The 17,497-nt window shown below is 43.0% G+C and overlaps 3 protein-coding genes across 6 annotated transcripts in view; 1 reads left to right on the top strand and 2 right to left on the bottom strand.

Moving 5' to 3' along the window:
* arhgap44a (Rho GTPase activating protein 44a) overlaps positions 1-10,099 on the top strand; it is a 48,648-nt gene extending 38,549 nt beyond the window's left edge. For 2 of the 4 annotated variants that reach the window (XM_084071326.1, XM_084071325.1), the window contains exons 17-21: positions 145-339; positions 1,617-2,189; positions 5,224-5,372; positions 5,872-6,282; positions 9,636-10,099. In XM_084071326.1, coding sequence (XP_083927452.1) covers positions 145-339; positions 1,617-2,189; positions 5,224-5,372; positions 5,872-6,282; positions 9,636-9,763 — 1,456 coding nt within the window. In that variant the 3' untranslated portion in view covers positions 9,764-10,099. The remainder of the gene's footprint in view (positions 1-144; positions 340-1,616; positions 2,190-5,223; positions 5,373-5,871; positions 6,283-9,635) is intronic. The other 2 variants (XM_084071328.1, XM_084071327.1) reach the window with 2 other exon arrangements.
* A 2,172-nt stretch (positions 10,100-12,271) lies between these two features.
* Positions 12,272-14,500, bottom strand: LOC311055046 (RING finger protein 222-like). Its single transcript, XM_084071120.1, has one exon. It carries the CDS (start codon positions 14,481-14,483, stop codon positions 13,836-13,838), a length of 648 nt encoding a protein of 215 aa, XP_083927246.1. The 5' UTR covers positions 14,484-14,500; the 3' UTR covers positions 12,272-13,835.
* A 1,231-nt stretch (positions 14,501-15,731) lies between these two features.
* Positions 15,732-16,629, bottom strand: LOC311055045 (RING finger protein 222-like). Its single transcript, XM_084071119.1, has one exon. It carries the CDS (start codon positions 16,437-16,439, stop codon positions 15,744-15,746), a length of 696 nt encoding a protein of 231 aa, XP_083927245.1. The 5' UTR covers positions 16,440-16,629; the 3' UTR covers positions 15,732-15,743.
* Positions 16,630-17,497: the final 868 nt, after the last annotated feature.

The raw sequence follows: 17,497 nt of genomic DNA, 5'->3' as shown, positions 1-17,497 counted from the left end.
GGTAATAATCGGTGGTCTAGGAATCACCGAAATCAGTAACGGCATCGGACAAAAGAACTCTGACATCGGTTGGGCTCTGCTCATTTCATCAATGCTTGTAGTCAGTAGGTACGTGACCAGAAACGTCTGTCTGTGTGTCTCCAGTATGGGCGTGCGAGTGATGGACACGTCCTGGGTGTCTCGCAAGGGCTCGTCCACTCTGGTGCGCAAGGCCTCGTCCACCCCTCCGGGCATGCAGGGCCCGGCAGGCTCTCCCGCTGACACGCTCATCCCCGAGCAGCCTGGAGAGTTGGCCATCTCGCCGGCGGCCACGCCTCCTCCTGGGGAGAGGGTTGTTGGGTAAGTCGCCACAAACTTCACTCTCTTTCCCGCCCTTCTCCTCCACCTTTCTTTTTCTCTTCTTTTTCATTGGTGCCATTGTCGTCGTCATCATCGTCGTCATTGTCATCGTCATCGTCATCGTCAACTCCGTTAGCTCTTCTGTGTGTGACTTGTATACTCGGGCTGTGTGAATCATTCGCAAGGTTCATTTTCCGTTCGCTGTCATGTTTTGATTGAATTTTATACATTGTTTTCCATTTTCTTTGTTCATTGTCATATTATGATTTGTCATTTTACTTCATAACTCTCTCTAATGCTTCATCAAGTAAATTGTCACTGTGGTTGAAATGGGGCGAGTGACATTGTATGAGTAGTTTTTAGGGGCGCTATACCGTTTTGTTGCAAATCTTGAAGCTTCATTTTTATCTGAAAATGGTGCTATGCTTCGATCCACATGTCCTTGTGATGTAAGCATGTTAATATTTCCAAAACTCCCATTGATGTGGCTTTGGCTTCTGCAGTTTTGATTGTGACTTCTTTCCTTTTACGTTCACACAGACTGATTTCACCATTTTCCCTTGTGGACATTATTAGCATATTTTAACACGCAAATAATCACCTCATGGCGGCTGGCTCTGCCTTCTTGACTAATTGTGATATGGCTTGGCTGGCTTTTGTCTCCTATCCTGTGGCTCTTTCAGACGATGAAAGGGCTTTGTGTCTCTGTCAAACTGCCCTGAGCTAACGGTGGGACTTGCAATGCAAATAAAAGGCTTTTTATCATATGTGGTTTTCAAGAGTGAAGATAATCACTTCACAGTTGAACTTGGTAATGTGGATAAGTGTTTTGGATGGACTGCAGACCAGTGCTTTGATCCTCACCGCTCCTTGCAGTGTGCAGACACAAGGTGATCACAGAGTGGAGTTCTACGCACTGTATTTTGTCCTTTTCCTTTGGGAATCTCAAAGGTTTTCCTTTGCTTTGCTGTTTCTTTCTGCTTGTCTTGTTTTCTTTTTTACACAAAGCTGAGTGTGTGCTAAGCTTGGTGCCCACTACCTGCCCTTTATGCACCAGGAAAATGCTTTCATTTCTTTTTTTCTCCTCCTTTCTGTTTTTGCACCAGGCCAACTAACAAACTAACACACTAAGGCCTGATTTATACTTAGTTGTGCACCAAGTATAAATCAGGCACAAGTCATCACTAAAGCTAATCCTCTATCACTCCAATCGGTGTCCCTGTTCAATCACTAGAGCTGTTTGTTTTTTGTGCTGTTTATTCTCTTAATATCTACAGCTCAGATGACGTGTCGCCCAATCGGCTGGACACCTCTCACGCCCACGCGCCCCCTGCTGGGGGGGAGGACCGCCCACCGCCTCCTTACCCGACCACCCTGTGCCACTCCGCCCTGCCCCCGCACCACTTCTACCCCACCACTACCCTTACCCGGCCGCCCTGCGCTCGCCCTGTTGCCCCGGGTCCCGAGTCCCAGCCTCCCGCCTCCCCGCCTCCCCCCTTGCGCTGGTCCGGTTTCACTCCCCCCGTCCCGCCCCCTCCCACCTCCTCATCCTCCTCCTCCTCCTCCTCGCTCGACATCAATTCGAACCCCAAGCCCAGCTGCCTGCACTTCCCCCCCAAGCAGCACGGCCCCCCGCCTGCCGACGTGTTGCATGGCCCCGCCCCCCCGTCCGACACTAACGCTTCGCCGCACTACATCAAAGCCCCCGTGGTGCCGCTAGCCCGCCACGACAACATGTCCCTCTGCGGCCACGCACCCCCTAGCCTCCCTTCATCTGCGCCCCCCCCACCCCCGCCGTGGGCTGCCTGTCCATGTGCCCGTGAGAGAGGACCCCCCCCCAGGCTGACTAGGTAACTACCACACAATGGACGCTGCACCACAGATACAGTGGTCTGGTATGGATGCTGCGCCACAGATACAGTGGTCTGGTGTCTCTCCAGTCTGCTCTACCTCGCTGGCTCATTGGTTTTGTTTTTTGCTTTTGTTTTGTTACCTCTCCCATCTCAGCAGTGGTGGAAAGTGACTAAGTACACTCAAGTATTGTACTTAAGTACTATTTTGAGGTGCTTTTACTTTACTTGAGCATGACAGTTTTTCAATGCTTTATACTTCTACTCCACTGCATCTCAGTGTCAAATATTGTACTTTTTACGCCAGTACACTTATTTGAAAACTTTAGTTACTAGTTGCATTTCAATTATTATTACAAAACATATACAATGACCAATTAAGCCCTATTTTATACATCGGCTATTCGAAAATTGCAGATCGACAAGCTCACAGTGCGTCACGAAGCGACTGGTTGTGAGCTTGTAGATTTTGTAACAGCATATTAGTACATTGTTGTTTTACTTCTTTTACTTTTAGAAGTTTTATTTACCAAAAAAATCCAAGTACTTCTTCCACCACTGTATCTCAGAGTCTGTAACATTCAGGTTGTCGGGGGATGCCTCATGGGGGTTGCCTAGCAACTAAGGATGTTTCTGGCTCATAGAGTGCTCAGTTACAGGCTGGCCGCTGAATAGGTGATGAGTACCATGGATAACCCTGCATATGGCATCGATGCTCAACCTGTGGGTCGGGCCCACTTGTGGGCAGTGAGGATATTGCAAGTGGGGCCCCAAATCATTGGCAATTTTTTCAAATAAAATAGTAATGGTATTTTCTTTAACCCATTCAAACCGGGGTAGCATGTGTAATTTTAGATTTTTGGCTATTCAAAAACAAGTGTTTGAAAAAATTATAATAATTTGAATTACGAAAACGTTTGAGAACTCCAGATTTTTTTTGATTTGTAGAATCGACCTCAGGTCTTAATGGGTTAAAACTTGTGATAGGGTTAGGAACTAGTTCCATTGATCAATCGATTGATTGATTATTAAAACAAACATGCTCTGAAAATGCAGCCCACCCATCCATCTGACCACGTGTTAAGTGGTCAGATCACACATTCATTCAAGGGAGCCCCGATCCAGAAGAGGTTGAGGACCACTGGCATACGGTTATCAATGTATTGCTATACAAAGTCTTTGCTAATTGGCTAAAGATAAAGATACGATTATGAGGGACATAAAGTGGCGCTCCTTCCTCAATAATGTACAGATTATTACCTCTGGGTTTTATTCACTTCATTTTTCAGAATCATCCCAAGTGTCCTTGATCTTCCTGTTACTGTTGAGTCATGGAAACACACTGTGTGGGACAAAGGTCAAATATTACAACATACCAATTGTTTTTGCACAGCCATGTACTGTACTATGATCTATATACATGATCTAACTCAGTGGTGGTGATCCAGCTACGCCCAGCAAGACCCTAATAGTCTGGAATGATTCTGACAGTTTTTCCCAAGTCTTCGTGTCGTGTTACAACCACACAAGACAGCATGAATAATTAGGCCAATTCTACGTCCGCATTTGAAACCAGCCTGCTTCATATCTCTCCCCCCTTCCCCCCAATCCTGACCACCCATGCCATCCCTTCCTTTGGGAGCACATGACTCAAACAGACCTACTGTAGCAATAAGCCACACAGGAGGATGAAGCTGTGAAACCTCTAACTAATGCATGTTATTATGAGTGATACAGACACTTAAGAGGCCTCATCTTCTGAGACAGTTTCATATCATATTAAAAATGTAAGATACTGCTACTTGTGTTTTGATACCAACAAAAGCAGTTCAGCTGAGATCTGACATTTGCAATGGGATGAAGGTAAGCCCAATTAAAGATTTCTTTAACATATAATTTGGATCACCTTCAAGTTCCCATCATCAAGTGCCCTGAAATACCAAGCTTGTTACATTTTGGTGTATGCTGGATCCATTGAGGGATTCTGGTGCACTAGACAACATCAAAATGTTTGTAAAATGATTGTGATTAGTTTATTATAAGAATGTTTTTTTTAATATACATTTTGAATTTGCATTTTGTTTTTTAAACAAGTCAACCTATAGCTGTGTAGACTGCAGAGTTAAGCTGCCTGGTTGTCTCAGCCCAAGTTTGTTTTGCCATTTGTAGCACCCTCTGCTGGACAAATGTGAGGACAGCGTGAATGAAATACATACACAGAGAAACACAAACTCATTACAATAGATTTGCATGTGTGTTTTATGTGGCTCAACTAACAAAGACATAACTTTGGCACAATGCGGTGCCATGGATTTTGCTGTGTGTTTATATAACGCTTTGCTGTAGTCTGTACGCTCTCCTGTCTTAATAACGACTCATCTTCACTTACCCTCTGAAAACTTAAAACTAATGCAAAAGGAAGTCTGCTCTTTAGTTGTTGTCATGAGCATAATGGTTAAGGCTATTGTGTACAAAGGCACTTTGGTTGGCTAATGCTTGTAGTAGCAGTCACTTACAGTATCTCTCCAGCAGACTGCTGAGCCCCTGTGACAGATTGATGGCGTTCTGGTGGTGGGGTATATGCTTATGGCATTATCAAAATAATGCCATACAATGTGCAAGGAAATGTTGTGGCTAATTTCAGTTCTGAATATCTGTATGTTCAAGTGCAAACCTGCTCAATTTGTTGATGTTCTTAAAAATACATTTCTCAAATGTTTTATGCTATTCTTTACCTCAGTGCACCCTTTTTTGTCTTTTCAAAACATTCACTAAGGTTTTGTTTGTTTTTTCCAGGGCACTCTATGGTCTGTAAACACCGGCAATTCCATTTGAGTTTCACTAAACTTTCTTTTAACAGTTTCCTTACATGAATTAGAGTATGATGATGATGATGGTGGTGATGGTGATGATGATGATGATGATGATGATGACGATGATTATGTTGTTGTGTAATATGAATAAACATGAGGTACACTGACAACAAACATACTGTCCTGACGTTCATACACTAATGTATGCCTTTCTTTTCCAGTACACTGAAGAGTAAAGAGCTTTCCCCTGTGATTGGACACAGGCAAGGCATCCCTGTGGCAGGCCCAACAGTGCCCCCTGGCAGTAGTCCACAGAGCAGCAGCCAGTCCCCCCACTCAACAGAGCACAGTCCACACACCCTACGCAAAGGTCAGAGGGCATACATCACTGAACTAGCATGGGCCTGTTGTAACTTATGACCATTGACCAGTGGTGGAAAGGCACTAAGTACTTGTACACGTTTTGAAAACAACATTTCAAAACTTGTGAAATGGGACCTTCTGCATAATGAGTACTTTTACTTTTGGTACTTTAACCGAACGTGTGTCATTTTAAGATTTCTTTGGCTATATAAAAATAGCAGATATACTGCTATTTTTGATATTTTGATTTTTATTTGTGCAAATCTTTCAATATATTTGTTTTTTTAAGCGTTAGGATTTGGGAAAAAAATGTTTTAATCGGCCTCAGGTACAAGTACATTTTGATGCCAATACTTTTGTACTTTTACCCAAGTACATTTTGAATACAGAACTTTTACCTGTAACAAAATGTGAGTACTTTTTCCACCATTGCCATTGACCATGTATGTTTTTGTCCTATTGTGAGAGCAGACAGACCCTTTACACTGGTGTCGTGTGCCCCCCAGGTTGTAAGAAGTTGGCCCCGGTGCCTCCCAAGATCCCATACGGCGGCCAGTCCGGCGGGATGTCCGACCAATCCACAGGTCAGCCGTCGCCGGTCAGCCTCTCCCCCACCCCTCCCAGCACCCCTTCCCCGTATGGACTGGCCTGTCCCCCGGGGCAAGCGCTCGCGTCCTCCCCCGGGCAGACCCCGCTGGGCGCAGGGCCCCACTCCCTGTCCTCCCCGCCCTCCCTGACCGGCACGCTCACCAAGTCTCGGCCCGCCCCTAAGCCCAGGCAGAGACCGTCTCTTCCCCCGCCTCAGCCTCCCACGGCCCCCGCGGGGTACTCGTCCGGCCCGGCGTCGGCCCCGATTCCCCAGCCTCTGGAGCAGGGCCTCCTGGACGGACTGTCCCCGGGGGAGAGCATGTCCACAGGTAATCATCACCAGCCCATGGCGGCAACACCCCCTCCTGCCCAGCAGGTGGTGCTGCAGCGGCCCTCTCTCAGACTGGCCGTGGCTCTGTCCAACGGAGACGCTGGACGAGTGTAGTAGGAACTCCTTTCATAAACGTCGCTGTTAGAAAAAGAAAAAAAAAGATCCCCCGTTCCCTCTTTTTTGTATCGACTGCTTCCAAAAAGAATGTCTTTGAATGAAATAACGGTTGCCTTTTTTCTTAAGACGCAGCAGTTGCCTGAGAATGCCGTGTGATAAATCCTAGGACTTTTTTTTCTCTCTTCTGTGCAATTGTATAGCGTGAGGAACTCTCTTGACATATGTATTCATTGCTTTGTGTTATGTGATGATGTTTCCGGGTTAACGTTGTGGAAACATCAGAGAAGCATAGCGCGCGTCCTGCTTGTTTGGAAGTTGCCATTAGATTCATCATGTGCTCTCTGTTTATTTGTTACCCAGACCCTCACTCGGCAGAGGTAGGTCAGAAGGCTTACACAGTACACCAGTCCAATCTCTCTCAGTAAACTTAAAGGCGTGGAGACCTAAGGCCTGATTTATACTTAGTTGCTCGTCAGTGTTGCGCATAGACAATAGCAGATCTACAAGGTCAGCTGAGTTTGTAGATTGGCAATTTTTCGTGTACGACACGATGCAGCAGCCAAGTATAAGTCAGGCGTAATAGACAGATGTACCCAACAGTATGTCAATGATGCTCTGATGATGAGGTGCTGCTCTGTCAATAGTACTATACCAGTCATTTTGTCACTTTGTTATATTTATCATTCTCTTGTTCCCCCTGCTACTACTGTGTACCTTGCAGCTGTGTGAGGCCAGGGATTCAGTGTGGGCTAAGTGTCAGGGGGACTATTAGGGTAAGCCAGACCGCCCCCGCCCCCCCCGTGCGCTCCATCTCACCGCCTGGCCTACTAGCGCTGTGGTTTGCCTCTGGGGTCTCCTGTAGCCTGCAGCGTCAAAACCATACGTTTTACCTACCTCTAGCTGTCAATCCAGACACTCCATTTTCCCGTTTCCAGTGGGCTCGATAGAAACGGTTGGGTGTTGTTGTTCACCATTTCAATGCACGGCTTAAGGACTTCCCAGAGTGCACCGCAGCGCGCTCACATTGCAGACGCCGTCGCTTCTCGAAGGTTCATCTTAAAAGCCCCCATCCCTTCCCTTTCTCCCCCCATCCTAAGCCTTATATCAACAGGCACCCCCCCCTCTAACGCTGCTGCCACCGGTATTGGGAGGGGGGCAACAGGTAAACCCCCCAACCCCCCCACCCGTCCTCTGGCAGGTTCATCGCTTTGTATAATCTCTCCTCTTACCGCACTGCCACACTCCATCTCATTCCGACACAGGAAGTAGTCATCACTCTCGCTGCCCAAAACGCAGCAGCGATGCCATCGATCAGCTATACCAAACACAACAGTACTGCGCCCTCACCAAACACAGAGACCTCCATTGTTATGTATAATCCTTGGCGTCACAGTGCCACCTTTGACAGAGTTTCAAACACACACATACACATACACTGAAACACACACACACACACACACACACACACACACACACACACACACACACACACGCTCTCGCGCACACACACACACACACACACACACACACACACACACACACACACACACACACACACACACACACACACACACACACACACACACACACACACACACACACAAACAAACATGCACATCTTGTTGCCTCTGTGTTGGTTCACCTAGCCATTGTTGTAAATGTGTGCAGTACTGTGTTCGTTGTGCAGTCATTCGGACTTGTTCTTGTGTTTGACCGGTATATATGTTGCTTCAAAAGCCACAGAGAACACAGAGCCCTAGTGATGCGACATGCAACACACAGATGACATCCTTGTGTAGAATAATGTCAGTCAAAGATACATGTAATCTGCTGATCCCCTCAGACCAGGGCAAACCTCATATGGCACTTTCCACGAGTCCAGAACTCAAAAAGACTAAACTTTTTATTTCTGCTCTCTTCCATTCTTTTTTACACCCTTCCATCATCATGATCATTATGACCTTTTCTGCTCCTCCCCCTCCTTGCCTCTTACTCACCACCGCCATTCTGCTCTGCCATCCTCACCTTCTCCGCCATGCTCACCACCATTAGATATCTTCAATTATGAAATCCCCTCCATCAATGTCAATCTGGACAGCCTCATCGATGAGTTCGCCACTGCCCCCCGCAGGATCTCCCGGGCAGTGGCAGACTCTCCGGAGAGGGAATGGGATGCTGTGCCTGAGGAGGAGCCCCAGAGCACCGCCCTCTGACCTATGACCCTAATGACATCACATCACAGAGCTTAAGCGACGCCCCCCCCTACGGCTGTACATACTGTAGCCGTGGCGAGAAGCTGCCGCCGAGGCCTGATGGAAAAGCCACTGGGCCTCTTCGATGCCCACCTGAAACGAGAACTCTGCCCCTCCGTACCCCACACCCCACACCCCCTCACATCCGCTAACGGCTGCAAGGAAACTTCAACTCTTAGAATCGCTAGCTAGTTTCGTAAATGTGACTTTAAAATTAAAATAAAAAACACACCAAAATGCCATAGTGGATTAAACCGTTGCCTTTTGGAGGGAAGACTGGAAGCATGGCGGAGGAGGAGGAAGCCAAGTTCAGTTTTTACTTTGCTGGTGGTTTTTATTTATTGTTTGCCTTGCTTTGTGTATCTTTGTTCATTGAAGCAGTGAAGCTGTATTTTTGTGAATTTTGCTTTCATCTTTTTTTCTTTTCTTTTTTTTTGCCTTATTAGACAACGCAATGGAATTGCAATATGAAACTCAAGTTGTACTTAACTGACTCTAAAGGGAACCTCAGAACCTGACTTGTTTAGGAGTAAAAAAAAAAAAAAGAGCCTGTCCTCAGGGTTAAAGAGAGAGAGAAGGAGAGAGAGAGAGAGAGAGAGAGAGAAAATAAGAGAATAGTCTACGTATGTGTACGTTCTTTACAGGGTATTGTAATTTTTCTGCACATAAGGAAAGAACTTGGAGTGAGTTTAAGCATGCAGCATGGATCCCTTGGTAATTGCTGCATTGTTTCATGCTGTTTTATTCTTACTCACACCTAGTCCTGATTTCCTCTACCATGTAAACAATAGCTCTAATAAGCAGTGTTATGTACTTGCAGGTAAGGAAGATAGTTTTAGTCCATCTTTGTCACTTTATGATTTCTTTCTACAGGGTCGAGGCATTACGCGCACACTCTTTACCAGCACAGTATGAGAAGAATGTTAAAAGTTTATGACCACACGTATATTGATAATCTTTTGTTTTTTGTTTTCCTTTTCAGTCATTGCTGAAGCACATTATGATTTCATGATGGGTAGCTTTGGTCGTACAATAGTCCTTTGGATCAAGGCCCTCCGTGCGACAGAGAGGTTTTTTATTATTATTATTTTTAACATTGGTATTTATTGACCTTTTGTGTTAGAATGTCAGCCCAGTCCCCCCACCCATGGGTTGGTCCTGTTTGACGTGGATGCTAAAACATACTGGAGCTTGAGGTTTAAACCTGACTTTACTGCCTACACAGGTTCACACACTGCTCTCTCTTAACCTTGTTTTCAAGTGCTTCAGGTTCAGTGACCGTTTGACCCCTAGTGTAAATACAAAGACTGTACATAAATGGATGTATATAAAACCTGAGAGGAAAATTATATGTAAAAGGCATATCTTGAATATACATAATATTAATATATAATGTGATCATATTTATCATGTGTAGAAAATGCAATGATTAAAGATTTGATGTTATTTTTGTCCCCTGCACACGGTTGCCAGTTTTGCTGTATACGTTCATGTTGTTTCACTACTACGAAAGGTAACAACGCTGCGTTCCATTTCTGCTTGAAATTAAGAGCAGTTCTGTCCCTCGAGTTTCATTTTCAAACGGGGCAGAACTCTACGGCTCACCAATTTGACATCATGAAATATTTTTCAAGGCAGTTATTGAGTCCTACAAGTAAAATGTAATTCTCCTTGAAAATGTAATTGAATTATTAAGATTAAGGATCGATGTACTCCTAAGATTGTATTAAACTGTCAATAGAAGACAGAAAAAACACCATCAGAATGGCTAATGACTGAATGGATGGTTTGGCTTGCCAGTAACAAAAAAAAAAAAAAATTCACTTTTAAGTATTTAGAATTCCTTTATATCTTTAGGCAAACATTTGGTTTCCCATGATGGACCTTGAGAGATCGGGCCAAGCTAAAACATCTGGTAGGTTTAGGCAGACAGTTAATTAAATCCATTCTGACTCATCAAACAACGGATGCTGCAGTGTCACTTTTCTAATTTAATAGAAAATGTCTTAGGACTAATTTTGTCAATTGAAGTGCAATTATGCGGTTTACTTATCCACCTCAGTCCAAAAAGTGGTCAAAGTCAAACGTTCCCCACCCCACAGAAGAAGCCATTATTTCTATTTCATAGAAATTGATTTATTCTTTCCATTTATTTGTTTTCTGTGTTGGTTTAACTTCTGACAGATGAATTCTAGATTAACACCTCTCATCAAGTGATCTATGCCTCAGTGTGTGCTCTCAATGAACTCGGTTTATATAAAAAATCATACAAATAATTATATAGGTAGTTGTGGTGATCATATGATGACAATTGCAAGTGCCCTCACAATTGTTGTTATTTTTTTTGGAGCTGTGGGTATAATTAATGAGTATTATTTATTTAATTTTTTATGAGGAGGCAGGGGTATCTCTTCTTTGTGTGCTGACTGAATGTGACTATCTCAGATTTCAAATAGTAGGATACTTGATTATTGTGATAACTCCTTGGGTTAAGTGCTGGTACAGTAGTTTGAATGAGTTGTTTCCATGGAAGTACAGTAAGTGAGAGCCCGTTGGCATGTATTACAAACCATACAGGGCAAGTGTTATACAAAAAGCTTTCTCTGCATAATAACTGGAACTCATGTGTCACTTAAAAGCATGCATTCATCATACAGTAGGTGTGTTTGTTACGCAGTTGAAGCGATAAATGTGTAACTTCCCTCCCCAAACACTTTTCATTGTCCAACGGCATATCGTTTTTTAACCAGTAGAGTGATTTTCTGCAACTGATTCATAGGAACCACACCATTGCATCAAATGGCACACACCCACAGACTTTCAAAGTCAAGCATTAAACCTTATATTTCTGCTATAGAAGTCTCCTTCCCACTCGTCAACCAAGTCTGTGTAAATCTAGAGCAAGTTTGTGAACGTTTTGTTTTCGGGGAGATTTTTCAGAGAGGACGTAATAGGAAATATCTGACAATGTCATGCATGCACTTAGATAGTGTTTTTTGATAATCTATGATTTGTGACGATCATTGTCTTTTTTAGGGATAGTAAAGAGCAATTTTGAAGGGTACTTGATGGAACGTGGCACGGGGTTCTATATGGAGAATGTGGATCACAATAAAAGATCCAGAGGGAGTCATTTAGCAATACTGTAGAAGTGTGGATGTTGTTGGTTGTACTGCCTCCTTCTGCTTTCACAACTAGGTGTACAAACAGACCTGCCGCTTGTCAAACCCACCAATGCCCCCCTCCCCTCTGCTTAGCATATCAAGTGGAACACAGTATGTACTGTGAAGCCTACCGCAATCCTTACCAGAATGTCAGAAATAAATATATATATAGATATATATTAAACTCTACATTTTTAATAATCCCACCTGGTTTGTGTGTTTTCTTAATTACTTTGTTGAAGATTGATACACCAATCTTCAACCTAATCTTCCCATTCAAGACGTTTGCCAATGGTGGCAAACACTTCAGGTTGTCTGGAGACATACACTTGCTGAGAAAGAAACGATATAACTCCTATTCAAAATCCTCTCATTCTGAGCACAATGTCACAGTGCTGATTTGAGAAAAAAAGATAATGCTTTCGTTCTTTATTAAAGTTTTAATCTGCAAACATTTTTGTATGATTTAATCAATTCTGCGTGGAAGATATCTAAAGTCAATGCCATTTGCTTTAATTTAGATTATCAGCGATTGTGATTAAATTAGTCAGACTGAAGGTCATTTATTATCTTCCTCCCACACACTGTGAGACCAGACACAGCATGGACAAATGAGTCTCTTTAAAACCAGTAAGACTGGAGCAGCAAGTTGGGCGAAGGCCTCCAACAGAGGGAAACTGCAATAGGATTAGTGCACACATTTTGTTCTGATGATGGAGAAAGTGACTAAGCTCACTTTATTTGCGTTTTATGGGATGTATTAGTTATTCAGTCATTCACTCTACTGCATACAAATTGTCCAGTGAATCAGCTTTAGAATCAGAATTTATTCAGCTTTATTGTGGCTTTGCAGTGTTAACTTGCACTTTCATTACTGTGCATATAACCTTCACTAATAACTCTTTTCCCCACTGTGTGTCCCTGCTCGGTCTCAATTATGACCCTTTAAATCACTAGTAATCCAACACCACAGTCAACCTATCTCCTTACATCAATCAGCCAGGCTCTGCTCATCTCTATCTGCAAGTCTATCTCCTTGGGCCTCCCAAAGACACATTAATAATTTGTTGCAGAAACTTTTGAAGGTGAGCTTGTTTACACTGCCTGTGTTCACAAAGTAAGCCAGCCTGATCTGGGAGTGCATCGCTTCTGGCCATGTTAATGACATAAACGAGCATTCACTTTTTTTTTTAACTTGATCTTGCCTTTGCTGTTGAAAAATATGGACATTGAATATGTGACTAAAAATATCTGTTCATGTGATTCCAGAGATGAGGAGATGTATGTACAATCTACATAGTGCCCTGAGGACTGTTGATCACATGGTCATAATTATATCACCCACACAGCCTTATTTGAGTTGAGACTTGGATGCCAAAATTGGGCCCTGTCTTTTCTGGAGGACAATAGAAAAAAAAAGAAAATCCCCAGTCCAGAAAGTTACGCTGTGTAATCTATGCTGCCTTTCTCCATAGTCTGTAACCTTGTGGCCTGGTGCTTGGAAACTGTGTATCCAACAACATAGAAAGTGAACAAAGGAGTTGGGATTTGTTGGGGTGGGTTACAGAGCCCCTTTGTTGCATTTATCCAGCTAACCTTGTGTTTAAAATTGTTGCTGATACTATAGGCACAGAGAGTTTACATGAAACTATTGGAATGTGTTTTGTAACAGTTTCACGTGTAGATCTCGCAAAACAGGTAAAACATCTCACAACCTGGAATGCAGATTCAGCTGTCTCTGCCCTAACCTTTTTTCTTTTCTTTTTATACGCAGTTGCTTGGTGACACACCAAAGGCATGCTTACTTTTGTTGTTTTCAATTGCACCATCACAGAAATGTGTTCATACAATTCAAAGATTTGTTCATGAATGAATAGTTGACTCTGAGAAAACTTTAAGTGAAGTTATTGCGTTGTGGCATGCTGTAAATGTCAGGTGCTCATTTCATTTGACACTAGCATGACAATAGCATTATATTGCATAAAGACATTCAGGAATCTAATTCATATCATCATAGGCTATGCCAGCAAAATCCATGGTAGGGTAGCAGCCACTAATGCAAGAATAGTGAACGCTGAGAGCAAGACGAGCAAACATCTTGCCGTGGTACAAATCCTTCGCCGTCGCCTGCGCTGAGGTTGGACCACAGCAGTCATAACAACGCTAAGTGCATCCTCTTCGACCATGGGTCGCCCCTGATCGCTGATTATGAATATCTGAGAGGCTTTGTGGCAGGGACTGACCAACCTGCCTCGATTCACCCTCTCCGAGATCCTCCTGAAGAAGCGCAAGATCCAATTTGTTGCTCCGCCGTTTGTGGAGGCGCGCCGTGCGTCATGGAGATGGATATGTCCACGGTCTTCCAGAGGCAGAGAGATGGGAACCTCCAGGGTCTGTTGTCCATCATCTGTATCTTTTTCCGTGACAAGTGACACCACAACTTCCTTTTGTTTCCTAATGAACGTAAGGTGTCTGCAAACAGGACATATGATAGTGTCCTTGATAATTCCATCCCTTGTAACGCTTACCAGGGTTTTGACCAGACAGTCGTGGCAGAATACGTGTCCACAGCTCAGTGTCCTCTCTGTTCCAGACAGAAACTCATAGCACACCGGACATTCTGGTTCTTGTGAGTCCTTTTGGGCTTCGTGCATGTACACGGCCATGGAATAAGTGCGGCAGACAACTGATAATCCACGGCAGTGCGTAAAAAGAGGTAATCAACAATGACCGAAATTATTTTGAAGTAAACTCGTTGTGTTGATCTCTCGTCAAGTTTTCTTCATCGCAACACTTTTCCTTGCTGTTGTCTCTGAGTGTGGAGGAAGAGAAACGTCTTGTAAGGCCTGGCTGGCTGTCACCTGTGTGACTTACTTGGCTGATCGGGTACCCTGAATGGTTTGGCAGAAGCTGTCAAGCAGGTTCACATTTCATTCATGCCCCGTTGTTCCCCTTAACAGCCAATGGTTTAGGCCTATTTCTACCATACTAGCAAGACGCACAGCAAAGACATAATTGATCATTGTGATAGTAGTAGTTAGTAGCCTAGTAATAATAATAATGTTTCATGTGTAGATCTCACAAAACAGGTAAAACATCTCACAACAAGGAATGCAGATTCAGCTGTCTCTGCCCTAACCTTTTTCCCCCCTTTTCTTTACACAGTTGCTTGGTGAGACACCAGAGGGCATGCTTATAATATGGTGATTTCGTTTTTTCAATTGCACCAACACAGAAATGTATTCATACAATTCAAAGATTTGCTCATGAATGTATAGTTGAGTCTGAGAAAACTTTAAGTGAAGTTATTGTGTACGTGGCATACTGTAAATGCCAGGTCCTCATTTCATTTGAGTATCAGTGGTGTAAAGTAACTAAGTACATTTACTCAAGTGCTACTGTACTTAAGTACAATTTTGAGGTATTTTTTTTACTTTACTAGAGTATTTCCAGTTTTCAGTACTTTTACTTATACTCCACTGCATGTCAGAGGCAAATTAGTACTTTTACTCCACTACAATTATTTGAAAACTTTAGTGTCTAGTTACTTTGTAGATTTTGATTATTATTACAAAACATACATTAACCACTTCAGCCCTATACATTTCAGCCATTTGAAAATAGCCGATCTGCTAGTAGATCTACTATTTTCAAAAGAGTTTTATACATTTGAAAAGTTGTGAAATGGGGACATTCTGCACAATGAGTAGCCTACTTGCTACTTTTGGTACTTTAAGTACATTTTGATACCAATACTTTTGTAATGTTACTCAAGTACATTTTGAATTCCGGACTTTTACTTAAACAGAGTAGCCTATTTCTACACTGCAGTATTGATGCTTTTACTTAAGTAAAAAAAATGAGTAGCCTACTTTTTCCACCACTGACAAAAACATTCAGGAATCTAAATAATATCATCATATAGGCTATGCCAGCAAAATCCAAGGTAAGGTAGCAGCCACTAATGCAAGAAAAGTGAACGCGGAGAGCAGGACGAGCAAACATCGTGCCGTGGTACAAATCCTTCGCCGTCGCCTGCGGTGCTGAGGTTGGACCACAGCGGTCATATTAACCACGCTAAGTGCATCCTCCTCGACCATGGGTCGCCCCTGGTCGCTGATGATAAAGATCTGACAGGCTTTGCGGCTGTATGGACCGACCAGCCTGCCCCGATTCACCCTCTCCGAGATCCTTCTGAAAAAGCGCAGAATCCAATTTGACGCTCCGGCTCCGGCTCCGGCGTTTGTGGACGCGCGCCGTGCGTCATGGAGATGTTGGTGATGGAGATGCGCACGGTGCAGGTGGTCCCCCAGAGGCAGAGAGGCGATGGGGACCTCCAGGGTCTGTTGCCCATCGTCTGCATCTTTCTCCGTGACAAGTGACACCACGACGGTTTCCTTTTGTTTCTTGATGAACGTGAGGTGTCTGCAAATAGCACATATGATGGTGTCTTTGATGATTCCATCTCTCGTGACGCTCACCAGGGTTTTGACCAGACAGTCGTGGCAGAATACGTGTCCACAGCTCAGTGACCTCCTCTCTGTTCCAGACAGAAACTCATAGCACACCGGACATTCTGGTTCTTGTGAGTCCTTTTGGACTTCGTGCATGTACACGGCCATAGAATTTATCAGTAGGCAGACAACTAATCCACAGCAGTGCGTAAAAAGAGGTAATCAACCATCACCAAAAATGATTTTGAAGTCAAATCGTTGTGTTCATCTCTCTCTCTTCACGTTTTCCTTATCGCAGCATTTTTCTTCCTGTTGTCTGTGTGGGTGTGGAGGAAAGAGAAACGTCTTGTAAGACAGAGCTAGGGCCTGTCTGTCACCTGTGTGACTGACTTGGCTAATCGGGTCCCCTAATGGTTTGACAGCCAAGCTGTCAAGCAGGTTCACATTTCATTCATGCCCCGTGGTTTCCAGCCAATGGTGTACTTCTTCCATTCTAGCAAGACGCACAACAAAGACATCATTGTGGAAGTAGTAGTAGCCTACTAGCAGTAATAAATAATGATAATGATAATGATAATGATGAAAAATAATGATAATGATAATGATAATGATAATGATAATGATAATGATAATAATAATAATAATAATACATTCATTATCAAAGAACAGAAAAATCAAAGAACAGAACAGTGTAAAATAAAAAACGTTATTTTACTAAGAGAATCAATAAATAGAACATGCAGTGAAATAAAAACAGTGTAAAACATGTAAAACAAACACAAGAGGCTCAACAAATAAAAACAGTGAATACAAAAATACAATTTCAACATCTAAATGAATGTATTGAAAATAGGTGGTTACAACAATTGCTATATTCCCAAAATATAGCAATTAAAGGTAAAGGTGGGGAAAGCATGCCATCTTGTGGTCACTGAACAATCTCCTAAAGGAACATTGTCAAAATGTGTCGATAGATTCTTCTTGATCTCTCTTTCCTTTTCTTCTTTTTGCTCCATTTCTTTCTTGAAAACATTAAAGTTAGGTTTTACTGTAGCAAGTGAATGCAACACAATACACAAATATAAAACGTTGCAAATAAATAAATACAAATAATACAAATAATGCAAATAATAATAATAATACAAATAATAATACAAATAATAATAATAATATAATAATAATAATAATGTGATTGGTCAGAAAATACTATTTTTTGTGTTGGTCCC

This window comes from Gymnoscopelus microlampas (genome assembly GCF_963454915.1).
Source record: "Gymnoscopelus microlampas genome assembly, chromosome: 11".
NCBI classification, from domain to species: Eukaryota; Metazoa; Chordata; class Actinopteri; order Myctophiformes; family Myctophidae; genus Gymnoscopelus; species Gymnoscopelus microlampas.
The sequence above is the reverse complement of the archived record's forward strand: the minus strand, read 5'-3'. Positions and strand labels throughout refer to the sequence as shown.